Source organism: Diadema antillarum, unplaced genomic scaffold, assembly GCF_040938485.1.
Source record: "Diadema antillarum isolate AM-2024a unplaced genomic scaffold, OU_Dant_1.0 seq00000117_RagTag, whole genome shotgun sequence".
Classification (NCBI taxonomy): Eukaryota; Metazoa; Echinodermata; class Echinoidea; order Diadematoida; family Diadematidae; genus Diadema; species Diadema antillarum.
Window position 1 is genome coordinate 230,402 of NW_027271198.1, and position 14,359 is coordinate 244,760.

Here is a 14,359-nt window from a genome sequence, read left to right on the forward strand (position 1 = left end):
TTTCATATCTTTCCTGTTAGAATTTAAAGATAATATAAAGTTTTGGTACCTCAAAAGTTTCCCTGAGTTTCCTTGTCTTAGTTTGTGTTTCAGGTTAAAGTACCTTTCATATAACTAACACACTGTGAGACTTGCTCGCCCCAAAGTGCTGTTTTCAATACTTCAACTTAATTGGTAAGTCTTCAAATTGAAGAAATTTTTGGATTTTAAGCTGATATTTACCCGCGATACTAAATCTGTCATGATCCTGAATGTTACAATGCGAAGCCCCATTATGCTATGCGAATGGGGCTGCTGGTCGCAGTTAATTGCATGATTACTGAGACATGAGAGCACTTTGGGGCGAGTAAGTCTCACAGTGTCAGTTACTGTATATGAAAGGTACTTTAACCTGAAACACAAAAATTCACGGAAACTTTTGAGGTACACTTCTGTACCAAAACTTTATATTATCTTTAACTCCAACCATGGAGCTACTAAGCTCCATGCTCCAACTTTCTAGGCAAGCATGCATGCAAACAGTATCAGACTTGCTCAGTGAAAGTTTCACATGTGGGTGCATAATGATAGTTCAGAAATAAAACTGTGACTCAACTTTCACTTTCTTTAAATGTGTTCATGTATGTACAAAAGGCATCTTTATGGCCTGCATTTCTTTATATTTGTTGCCAATGTGATATATTTAGGACCTTTGAACATACTCCCCAATGCATAGAAAGTAGTAATATTATTTTATACCATTTAATTTTGCTCTACTTTGTTTTGTATGTTCTCTTTGTCCTGCTTTGTTTGTTGGTCTTGTTTTTTAAGGGGGAGGGATGTGTTTCAGCAACTGTACATGGAGATTTATTTCTTAATTCATTCAGCATTCAGATTAAATTGTAACCTTCATTTTAGCCTGCATAAAAGGAATATTCCACACCATTCAGAGCACAGTCCGAGAACAGGAATTTCATTTGTTGCTTCTTGGTAGTATTTGTAGTCTATTCATAGAAGAAACAAATTGGGAGGGATTAGGAAATACTATGGAATTTGGTAGGCCTCTTTTTGCAGGTTACTGCCATTAGATCGCAGAACATTTATAGCTCAGTGTATTGTGTTGCGCACATTCTTACCACATAGTAGTGTCATTTCACGCAGACAAAATAGCGCAATGTCAATGGCGATCAAAATACATTGTACCAAGATTTGTCGAGCCCATTCAGATGGACAGATATATCCTGTAATTACTGATCGTGATAGTTTGTCGACCAAACTGCACATGCCCAAAATCTCCTGAAGTGGTCACCCTTGCCCTTGTGTTTGTGCATTGTTGTGATGTGTGTTTTGAATGATGGGATAAAAAAAGCCTCGAGATTATTTGCTCCGGTGTTCATGCAGTCCCCACTGTGGAAATTATCTTGCGTTTTCTCAAATTATCATAATATTTAAATCATTGTAAGATTTCTTGGAATTTGGATCGTGATTCTGATCACACTACAATGTATTTAGTGGATTTTGTGTCCACACTGGCAAACACCTTAAGATTTATATTGCGACACAAATGTTGAGATTTTAATATCCCGCTACTTTGTGCCAGTGCGAATCCCACTACTAAAACCACCACCTTTTTTGTTGAAATTGCTTTGGGCTTTACATAGGAAATCAGGGATTTGTCATATTGTCGCAGTATTGTTTGCCTCAGAAAGTACTACCGGTACCCTCAAGAAATGCATGCTATGGCCTACATGTAGTAAGTTGAAAGATCAGAGCATGTCTTAATAGATGATTATAATGGATATCTATTTCATATCAAACTTAACCCTATAAAGCCCAAGGGGGGGCACATTGTGCCCCCCCTACCAGATTTTCGTTTGCCACTCCTTCGCCCTTGATCCAATTTCAACCAAATTTGGTGACTTTTCCTAAAATCTTATTGCGAACATTTTGATATATAATTTAGCTATATTTGGTGTTGCTGGTTGCCATGGCAACCATAAAATGACAACCATGTCAGTCAGATTTTGCATCTTTTTTCTGTTCCCATTTCTTTTAACAGCATTACAGTGTATGAAATGGGTGTTTCTTGGCTGAAATTTGTTGAAGGAGCAAAATTTGAAGTATTTATGGTCCTGGAAAGTTTTTCTTATTATTTCCTTTGTTTTTATGAGACAGAGGCATAAAACAGTAGATATAATAGAGATAATTGAAAACAATAATATTTTCTAAAGATTGCCCTTATATTTTGAGTTATTTTGATTCCTTTAGCCAAGTTATGCCTCTAATATCATTTGTTTATCATATTATCAATTTGCAATCTCAAAATTCCAGTATTATGCAAAAATGAAATGTCATAACTATACATGTACCCATCCCAAACATTTCATCCCAGGTCTCATAATGTATCACTATGTTGATATGAATAGCGCCCCCATGTGGTGACCTTGAGAAATTTCAACCATGACAAATAATAAAATTCCACTTGCTTATCATTTGTGGCAAATATGAAAATGATTGGTCTATAATAAGACATATATAATGGGGATAAAGAAATTATACAGAAAAATCATGTTTTTAGCATATTTCCCATGTATTTCTTTATATTTTGGTAAATAGCGCCCTCCATGGGTGACCTTGTGAAAATTCAAATGTACAGTCATGTAGAGTATGAGTTACTCTACCCACGTGCCAAATATGACGATGATACATCAAATAATAAAAAAGTTATACAGGGGGGGCACAATGTGCCCCCCCTTGGGCCTGCGAGGGGTCAAAATAGCTTGGGCTTAATAGGGTTAAAGGCAACATTTGATAGCTCTTGCTGGCTGTCATGGTGCAAATGAAATGAAACATCAAAATGAAACCAATTACACAGTTGTGATTAAGGGAATTCCGTACCATACAGTTGTACAAAGCTGCAGGATACTATATACAAATTTTTTGATGATGTTCTTGTTTTTGCATTCAGGAGTCCTAGTTTTGTTGTCATCCATCCAATATTGCTTCAGAGTTATGAAACAAAAGCTATGTTGTGTTGCATTTTCTTGTAACATTTTTTTTCTGTATGATTGATTGTCCCTTTAAAAGCAGTAGCCAGCAGACACCTCCCCCATATTAGGCTTCCATTTGTGTAGCACATCACTTCCTCAGATGACGGAAGAATCCCCATGGTGTAACAAGGATCTCTTTGTGAAATGTAAACTGAACTTTGCTAGACTCTTCACTTGAACTTAAAGGACCTGATCAGGTTATGTTTGTAAAGAGAAAGAAACTATTTTAGAAGAAACTATGACAGAGATATTTGTAAGGCCTCAGGATTTATTTTTTTTTGTATCGTAATATTTGTTTTTGTTTGTTTTTGGTTTTTTTAGTGATGTAAATACATTGTATGATTGCTTTGTTTATATGTGGTGACAATCGTTGAAGATCTTTCAAACATGTGGTAAAGAGTGCATTAAATGTCAACACAGCTTTGATGAAGTGGTAGAAGTGTTTTTTATTGTTATTATTATTATTTAGGAGTCTCTCTAGTGAAAAGGAGAAAATGGGAAGATGGGGAACTGAAGATTAAGGTTATGTATGGAAATAAAGGTGATTGAGAGAAAGTACATTGTATGCTATGAATGAAAATGAAATGTGCTTGTGTGCTTAGTTATAAGCCTCTTAGTACATGGTGTAAATGCATACTAAACAATTTGTATTGAACATTAATGGATTTTGTCTAGATCTGAATCCTACTGCACATTGTGTAGATGTATGTGTATAGATGTGAGTGTGGATGTGTTTTGTGTACATCTGTAGTTAAAAAAAGTGTGTGTACTTGAATGTCTGATATTGATATTTTTATGTAGTATACACGTAGAATGACATATATCTGATATGATTCATATATGTCTGACTGTCTGAATATTGACAGATGAGCTAGCACTCTGTCTTTGTAATATTCCCTGATTATGAGGTATACAGATAAGAATGCAGGTGTGTATACTTTGAAACCACAAGTTTTTTTTTACTGTGGGAATTAATACCAGCAGATGTATACCTTTGTATGACAGATACACTTGTGCCCACCTCTGTCACAATGCATTGTTCTTGATCAAAGAGACAAGACAGTTTAATGAACTGTAACTTCTGTGTTTGAATAGGTTCCTTTGTCAAACTTTGGTTTAATAGAATACCTTATCCGCAGACATGCATTTTATGTCCTCAGTTTAGTGGTTTTCACAATTGATACTCACTGACTAATTCAATTTTCTTCTCTATATTATAAAATTATACAATGTATGATGGTAGATGATTACCAGCATATTGTATTGAGAGCACAATTAGGAGAGGCAACATCAAGGTCATTCTCCACTATGCCCTACAATAGATAGAAGTGACTTTCCAAAATGACCCTGTAGGGCCTACATTGTATGTGTACTTTTAGATTTACTTTCAGTGTATTTGGTTATAATTTATATGTTGCTGGTTGGTCAATATTGCACAGGTTATGTAGCACCTCAGAACTGGAAGAGATTTTTCAGTTGCAGTCGGTTGTTGTTGTGAGACTAACTTTTCCCAATATCTGGCTTTACTCCCTTCACCTTTTAGCCAGTTTTGGGTTTAGAAAATGCATCTCAAGTCTAAACCAATATCTCAGCAGTAGTCTAACAATTATTTTTTGTTCTCTATTCCATGCTCAGTATTCAACATCTAGCCCTTACAGTTTTGTACATGTACAATGTAGGCATGTTCTTTGGCAATATCTTATCAAGCATCCCCTCCCCCCTCCACTATCGCCATACCCATTCATATATATCTAGAAAAATGTATGTGTATCTGCTGTGGGACCAAAATTCTTGCCCTTTCAAAACATCTCTGTGTGTGTGTGAGAGAGAGAGATACTTCTGGCTTGTCTTGGCTCCCTGCCTGAAAATCCTCTGTCATAGCCTATTGCAGTTTGTGTCAAGCAAAACCTCTGTCCGTAGGGAGAAGAGGAGCGAAAGATGTGGGTTTTTTTTTTGGGGGGGGGGGGGGGTGGGAAAGGGGGAAGAGAAGGAAGGGAACGGAGTTGTTTGGGATGTACATGTACACTGTAGTTCCCCCCATTCTGAAGTGCATTAGCCAAAAGTCAGGGTTCATAGCAATGTCACACTTTTTTGTACTTGCCCTCACCTAGGCTATGTATCCAGACCCTGTTTTTCAAAGAACCCTGACATTGACTTTCACATTAAAACTCAGTAATTTTGTAGAAAGTAAACGTCTATTTCATTCTACATGTCAATGGCCCACAGTGAGCACTGAAATACTATTGAAATTATGTCAATGTCAATCATAGTTCAACTTGGATTCTGGAAGATCTTGGGTATGTCACTTTTTGCACAATTCTCACTATTGCATAAAACTGAAAAACTCCACCGGCGGCAGCGCTATTTAATTGTCATAACAATGAGTCAACAACACTGTGCTAGTGCAGAGCGTGAGCTGTAGGCCCCTACTTGATCGTACATGAACAGAATGGCGCACTATCTATTGTCTCAAAACTTGTACAATAGTTTTGTAGATTTTAAAATTATATCAACTGTTACATGTTGTGAAAAGAAGTACCTGGTATGAACTGTAAGCTCAGAAAATGCATTTCTATTAGGGTCATTCCATGAGGTTGGGTCTTCTCTAGATTTTCATGTTGTGTAGGGAATAAAAGTCATATTCTGAAAAATTTATCAAATAATTGTCCGTGGTTTGCAGTTATTCTTGGAGAGAAATGTGTGAAGAATTATTTGATGAAAAAAAAACAAGCCTGTGTACAAACGTATTTTGTCTATGACTGTTTCGCTAATGATGTCCCATGGATTTTTGTGGTTTATGTTGTGACATAAATATATGCCATTTTCATGGCAATGTAAAACAGGAATATACAACCTTTCAGCATTATGCCTATCATAATTAAGAGAGGCAAGGTGACTTCTACAAAGACTATAAGGCACATAAACATTTGTAACAAAATAAGAACACAAGAGCATCTTCAAGCAACCTCATACCTACGTTACAAACGATGTCCATGGCAATTTTTGTTGTAACATAGGTATAGCATGGTTTTACATACACTTCCAATCATAATATGATTAGAAACTTTATTTCTATAATGAGATTTATATTTCAGGAGTATTCTTATCCAAAAATTAGCATCAAAATCCTCCAAATAAACGAGAAAATACGGAACATATCACTGTACTTCAGTGCGATGTCCGGCCTCTTCGTGTAACGTAGGTAAGGAAAGACGCGTCTCGCGATAAAAAGAAGAGCTACTAACTTCAGCAATCGTATTCATGTCACTGGCAGTCCTCCCCCAATGGCAGAAAAACTACTCACAGCCAATATACATCTACCTGGACAGCGCAAGATCTGTTTTTCTGCCGTTGTCCATGTAACGTACATTGTAGGTACAGGAGTTTTAATGTTTCTGATGTCAATTGGTAAGCTTTTACACTATTTTAGGAAAATAATAACATTTGTCATATTCTGTAACTCTATTAGAGGAAAAAGAACGACATCTAAACCTCTGAACTGGCCAAAAATACTGTGGACGATGATATTGTAGTCCCACATACTGAGATATTTGTTACAGGTTCATGTTCATAATTTTGATTGCCAAATTTTCCGTCCATGCCGGTCTCTGCAAAAGGAGCATATATTCCTCTCTTAGAAAACCATACAAAAGTATATCAGTGTATCTTCACTGCAATATAAAATTGTTTTACCTCCCGATTATTGTGAATTTTTGGACCCTTTTGTCATTAGGTATCTACCAAGGTAGACGTGCTAGAGTTACTATTAATCACTATACACTAGTTGGAAAACGTAGATGTCCAGACTGCATCTGAACTAGAGAAATAGAGTTTGCCTTATTTTGCTGGTGATATTGAGGGAACTAGGAGCTGTAAAATTCTTTCTCTTTAACAGATTTACTTCGAAAATGTCAATGTTTTCCTTCCAAGATATCACTGACCTGTTAGATGCTCTGATGAAGTTGTTAACATTTCACAAGGATTCACCATTTCCATTCCATGTTCACCCACTGTGAAGTCTCAAAGCTAAAATGCCAGTGTCCTATTCATTTTGGGTGGGTAGTGGGTAGGAAAGGCTTCAATAAAATTATGAACCCCAATCAAAATTGGACTATTATTGCTCTACACTATCATTCAAAAAGAGGGCGACAATTTCGATGGGGGATGAATATAAAATAGGGCCTAGTATTATTTTGGGAGTCTATTAAGGACCATAACCGTAACCGTAACCCTGACCCTAGCCCTAACCTTAGCTAGGAAACTGGGGGCAGCGACCTGCCCTTCCTACAGTGTAGCTTGCATCTGAAAACAAGTTTTTAGCATAGAGTATGAAAATGATATTTTCCTATGTTTTACATGCTATATATTATTATTAATATTTACATCATTTTAAGCATAACCCATTTTTTTTTTTCAATTTTGGTGGGAGGTACACATGGAACTGTAGCTAATGGGTATGCCAAGAGGTAGAAATGTAAGCAAAATTGTTACAATTATTTAATTCCATTCATAAACACACAGATACATCAACAGGAATATATAGTCAACCCCGATAAAAATTTTCTTTTAATTTTTTTATTCTATTTCTCTTTACACCTTTTGTTCAGTTTGTTGATTAATCTGCCATGGCTCCTCCTCTACCACCGCTACGTAATAAACTACATGAAAGAGTGAAAAGGACACATCCACAGCACTCCACAAACAGAGAGGAAGCCGACAAAGCAACACCCAAGAAGAGCGAATGTAACAAACTAGACATGAAGAAAACTGCACAGAGGGAAAATGGACAGAAGAAAAACAAAAATCGAGGGCTAAATGGACATTGGACAAAAGAGCAGAAATTAATTTCAAACAAAGAACATGGAGAAGACAAGAAGACTTGTCTGATTTCTCTTTATTAGTTTTCTTAGTTAGTTGACAACTAGTTGATGATGTTGTTAGTGTATATCAGGTCAAATTGTGTAAAGCTTCACTTTCTTCTTCTTCTTCTGATTAAGTCTGCCTTCTTTCATACCAGAGTTACAAAGAATTGAAGTCTGTGTAACATAGGTATTGTTCCACAGGTGTGCAGTAGACATAATTCCAAAGAACTGTTACAATAGTGTTATTTGTGGGAACATACATAAAGTCTATATGTGTAGGTTTTAACATCTCACACCACAATAAAGGAAATCAGTTGATATGTCGTAGTGTACCTATGTTACAAAGACATACTGTCCGTGTAACATAGGTAGTACACCGTGGGCGAGGTCGTTGTCTGAAAACCCCTGATTATAACAATAAAATCATGTTTTCACTGGAATACCCATACAAATCACTTGCTTCAATTGTGGTGCTTTTAAGAATATTGTCATTGTGTCACTCTTGATGAAAAAGTTAAACCTTTGATTGAAATTGTTAATGGTTTGTAGAAAAAAACATGTTAATAAAAGTGGCTTGCAGTTGACATCAGAACATACAATCTTACTAATAATGATCTCATGCGCCTGTTAAATAACATGTTGATGTGCTATGGACGAAAAAAACGTGGATGTGTTCATTGTTATCATTTCAGATCACAAAATTATGAAGGATGTCAACAAATGAAGTCTGTGTAACATAGGTATTTTGATATACCTGTTTACCCATGCTGACTGAAAGTGTGCGAAGTAATAAACAGATTTCTAGTGGAATATGTTGAAGAATGGGAGTAACAAATCAGGGGGAAAAAGGAAATTTCAATTTACCCAACTTGAATTTTCAACTTGTATGTCACAATTTCAGTCCCAACCCCATGGAATTACCCATTATGATGAATGAAGTGACAATGCTTTAGCCATGATAAAAAGAGGAAAGTCGGATATGATTACTGAATATGCTGTTGTTTTCGCGAGATGTTGTTTTCACGAATTGACACCGACCTTTACTTTAGTGCTCTATTAACAAAGCGCATTAAGACATTTTCGTGTGTTGCTAAATTTGCGATCCAACTGATTCGTGAAATTCACGAAAATAAAACCCTTGCAAAAATAACAGCCTATACAGTATCCATTCGCTCTGTCCAGAGCTGCTGCACAGTAACTTGGCATTACCGAACACGGACTTGACCGCTATAGTGACTAAATGTTTACATTTTTATACATTATGGAAATTTTTTTGTTTGCTTCTTTCTACACTTTCTTATAAATGGTCAGTTACAGCAGGGAGGTGGGAAGAGACCCTGGTCACAGGGACAGTGGTCATTTGGTCATTCCTTGTCCTGTTTATCAGACTGAGTTTCATTTTCTGTTATGTCTGTTGCAAGGGAGGCAGTATTTTTTTGCAGTATATAGTGAGAAAAAAGGGGGAAAAAATCTTTTTAGTCTGTTGTAAGCCCATCTCTCGTTTGTCAAATCACATCAAAATTGAGGAAGAGTGCTTCTTCCTGTTCACTCAATTTTATCATGTCCCAGGGTTCAGAAGTCTATTAAAAACAGCAAATGCAGGTTAGCTGAAAAACAAAATCTTTGCTTATAAAGCATGGAGCTACTTCTGTAGCTCCATGCTTGCAGCACAAGCACACACACATGCAATAATGATGAGAATCTCAAAAGGATTTTTAAAACCAGGCTGCTAGTTTGTAGTGAAAGAAAATGAAAAAGAACACTTCATTCTGATTTCAGTCATTGTACAATATTTGGATTAATATAGCTAGTCCATCTTGGTAATAATAATATCGATAAGATAATGATCATCCCTTGTGGATAATCATTGAATGTTTCTGTTTTGATGTCAAGTAATTCATTTTTTTTTTAAGAGATCTATATTTACAAATGTATCTACCCCACTATTTCTTCTCTCTTTTCGTTTACATTGGCAACATTATCTAGTGACCAGCACTTTCAATAAATGAATTGGATGCAAAACAAACAAACAAGCCAAGAGTCCCTTGCATCTTACAACTTGTAGGCACCTTGCCAGAGCTAGTTAAAAAGATTCTCAGAGGAATTGCTACTACAAATTTGATTACTTAAACTCTCAGGCATTTGGCGTTGGCTGTACTGTATGTCCCCCCCCCCCCAAAAAAAAAAAAAAAAAAAAAAAATTGCAACTGGACCCTCTGCACTGATAACTTTAAAAGTAGTGAATCAATTCAGATACAACTTTAGGGTATGAAACTATTACTCATTGCCCATATCTTACAGAAAACCCCATTTGATTTGCTTCAGTTGTCAAAGAGAAATGAGTAATTTTGTAGAGCATGTCAGGAATCTCTTCCCTCAAGTTCTGGCTATTGTGTTCACACATTAAAGGGACTGTACAGTAATGATTGAGGTGGGGGTTCGTGTTTTGAACATTCTTAAGTGAGATAATGAGAAACCTCATGTGAAATATGAAAGAGCATGTAATTTTAAGAAGGATTCAACGTTTATTTGATGAAAATCGGTTTTGAAATGGCTGAGATATCCAAAAAAAGTGATAATATTAAAAGGCGACATGCCCCAACTTTATTAGGACCTCTTTGTTTCACCTTATCTATGGATAACTCAGCCATTTCAAAACCGATTTTCATCAAATAAACTTTTGATTCCCATTAGAATCGCATGCTCTTTGACATCTCATAGAGTGGTTTCTGAATATCTCGCAAAACGTAAAAAGCTAAATTCTCGCCTCGCCCAGAACTGTACACACCCTTTAATATGCAGTTCCAAGAGCATCCAAGTGCTAAACTTGGAAAAATCAGACTCATGACATGCTTTGCAACAAATCATTTTTCTCTGTGACCACTCAACCAAATTGAATGGTGTTTTCTGCAAAATAGAGCTAAGATGTTATATTTTAAGACCCTGATGTAGCATTTAGACAGTTAAATCATATTGGGAATTTTTAATGCGAAAATCTGATTGTAATTTTTATTTTGTGGACATACTGTATTAACTGTAGCCACACAGACTTGTGCACATAACACAAATAACTCTCATATCATATGATGCTGTGGTAAGACTTGAACAAAATCATATTATATTTGTTCAGTTAACTCATGTTTAGTATTGGTGTGAAGTAGTTATTCCGCCACTGATAGCAGCTAAGTAAGCACTTTGTGAATGACTACCGTTATAGATAGAGGAATATTTCCACTGAATGTTGTCTCTACATTTTGAAGTATGGTGTGATTGTCGTATTTAGATCAGTACAGTTTGTCTGTATGATACTTCATGTGGTTGGATGTACAACGTACATAGCCCAAATCTCAACGGCACTGAACACTAATGTATCATGCGCATACCAGGTGCCGAGGGTGCCAGATGCATTCGTGTACGCTGTACATTCAGCATACCTTAAGAAGTATTTGGTCTCGCCAGTTGAGGTACAACAAGGCGCATTTTTGTTCCGGTGTAGCATTCGTCACTGGGAATGGATGGTGGTATGGTTATACATGCTGTTGCGATTGAAGGGGGAAGTGTGCCCCTTTCCTTGCTTTTTTTACCATCTTTGCACATATGATATTACATATGGAACTTGGGCCTCCGTAGATGTGATGAGTTTAAATTTAATATGTACGGAAATCTTCGATCCTTAATTTTGCATTTTAATCATGCTTTGGATGACATATTCATAATTTTGATGTTGATGAATACACTTGAGAGATCCTCATGTGAGCTTTCTTATCATCACCATTTTTGTGAATGCTGGTAGAAGGACTTCATCGTTTCTCACTTGCATTATTATCATTATTATTATCATCATCATCATCATCATAATCATCATAATCGTGACCATCAGTCATTATTGTACATGTACCTGTGATTGCAATCATTAGCTGTATCACAATCATCTTGATCATTTTTTTTTAGTCATTAAGCATCATACACGTACCTACATCATCATCGTCAGCGTCATAATTATCCCAGCTGCAAATCATCAGCAGTTTTATAGGCATTCAGGCCTGAATTCATGAAGGTGGTACAATCTTGTCCATGCTTTAAACCATGGACAAAGACTATGGGGCGCCAAGTGTCGCACGGAATATTTCGTTATGAAATTATCATTTTGTTTTGATATGAAATTATAATTTCGTCGACGAAATGTTGTCATTTCGTTACAAAATGACTGATTTCGTAACGAAATATTCCATGCGACACTTGGCGCTCCATGGTCTTTGTCCATGGTTTAAACCATGGACAAGATTGTATCACCTTCGTGAATTCGGTCATTTAATATTCAAGCTAGAGCACATACATACATTATCGTAGTTCATCCCAGTACAAGCATATACAACATTGTAGCTTCTTAGAGAGCTCTGCAAGAGGGATTATAGTATGAAGTACATGTATGAAGTACCGTATAAAGTATACATGTACATGTACATGTACATATCGTCGTTAAGGTTACAAGACCTTGTATCTGAAATTTTGGTGAAAATGACTTTTTTGGATTAATGGTCAAATAATGGGTTAAGTGATGTCCTGGCCAAATCCCAACTGTCTTACTCCAAAAATGAAGCCACCACGGCATGCCAAAGGAAAGGCTATCCCATTCGTTATAGTGCTTTGGCCGCCATGTTTTTTGGCTCTCCTGAACATTTGACATTTTGTAGATACAAGTGTACGAGGTCTTGTCGCCCCAGCAACGATATAACCTCTGCATCATGCAAAACATCACTCCTGTCACATGAACTGATCTCCAAATCAGCCATGCTGGCTGTAGAATATCATCATACGCAACCAAGTCTAGAGATGATCATGTGACATTCATGTTAACCCAGTCTCTTCCTTTACCTCCTCTTTGGTCTTTTCTTGCTCCAGGGCTGGTGTGACATTCCCCGGAGGGCTTGATAAGCAATGATTCGTAGGGGGGACACCACGCCCCGCCAACTGCCACTCTCATCGTCCTTTCTCTCTCACCCACTCCTCCACATCTCAGGTAAGGATTCGAAGAAGATGACCAGTTTTCATCATTTACTGTATACGCCGAATATTTCGTGAGGTTTTTATTTTTGTAGATTTCGCAAGTCAGGTGCTATTCACAAAGTTAAAAACACATGAAAATATTAACTCTGATCCTGACATGAATGTGACGTTCACTACCAAAACTGCACTCCATAATCGAGAATTTCACCACTCGCGACATTGCTGGGAAGTCCCGATTTGCGTAAAATTAGACTCACTAAATATATGGTATATGCAGTATTGATGATTCTAGCAATTATTCAAACCTCATCCTCTCTGTTGACTTTTAAGATAGAGGTACAATTACACAAAATAAATGTTAAGAGTTGCCATATAAACTGGCAGGGTTCAACACTAACTTTTTTTTTTTTTTTCTGGTGGCCCAAACCATTCGGGCCACTAAAATCTTTGAATATGAAATTTTGATAGCCCAAAAGAAAGATGTGGTGGCCTGAAATAATAGGAAATACAAACCTTCAATTTGAATTTCGGATGCCTGGTAGGACCACCAAAAGATAATCTTTTTAAAAGTTTGGTAGCCCGACATCTATTTCTAGTGGCCCTGGGCCACGGGACCACTTGGCCACCACTGATTTCAAGCCCTGAGACTGGACATAATTGTGAGATTGCAGTAAAGGTTTCCATGTTGTCATGAAACAATGATGTTAGTTCTCATCACATCATGCAAATTAGATAAGATGAGAATGCAATTGTCCCAGTGTTGGTGATTGGAAAAAGAAATAGCTGAAATGAAGCAAAATCCTATAAATAATAATGTACCTCATTAGTTTTGGTCGGATGCTATGTATGTTATTTTGCCTTGTTAATTTTGGTTGAAGCAAACTTTATTGAAGCACTGTACACATTTGTTTGTATACTATACTATGTGTGAATGCAAAAGACTAGTTCTTTCACTGTGTTCTACTTATAAAGCTTTCATACTCTTCTCCATTGACTTTGTCTGATGATTTGTATATCATTGCTTTTTGTGACTGTGCTAACCTTGTCAAATTGGTGTATGTTGGTATAATTATTATTATTATTTTTTTTCTGTTTCTACTTCTCATCTATGTTGAAGATGTCCCAGGCAGTTGGACGGATGTACCACCCACCCTCACCACTACGTCGCGCCGGTGAGATCCAGCACATTCACCCTGCAGCTGCCCACCACTACCCCAGCAACTACAATGCTGTCCAGGTATCAGAGGACAAGTTCACCTTATTAGACATGTGAATCGAGTGAATGTAGCAATATCAGCAAAACACATCAGTGACAGTTTGAGGACAATCGGACAATATTTTCACAAGTTATGAATTTTTAAAATTTCTGTGCAGTCACTGCTGGATGAAAAGACTACTACTGCTTGTGATGTCACACGCGTAGAATGATAAAGGAAAATAAAGAGAATTTAACAAAATTTA

General features: G+C 36.7%; 1 protein-coding gene across 1 annotated transcript in view; it reads left to right on the forward strand.

Annotated features, from left to right (window-relative positions):
- Nucleotides 1–14,015: 14,015 nt before the first annotated feature.
- LOC139727065 (uncharacterized) overlaps nucleotides 14,016–14,359 on the forward strand; it is a 55,008-nt gene continuing 54,664 nt past the window's right edge. Inside the window, exon 1 of the mRNA XM_071638045.1 lies at nucleotides 14,016–14,135. Coding sequence (XP_071494146.1) covers nucleotides 14,016–14,135 — 120 coding nt within the window. The remainder of the gene's footprint in view (nucleotides 14,136–14,359) is intronic.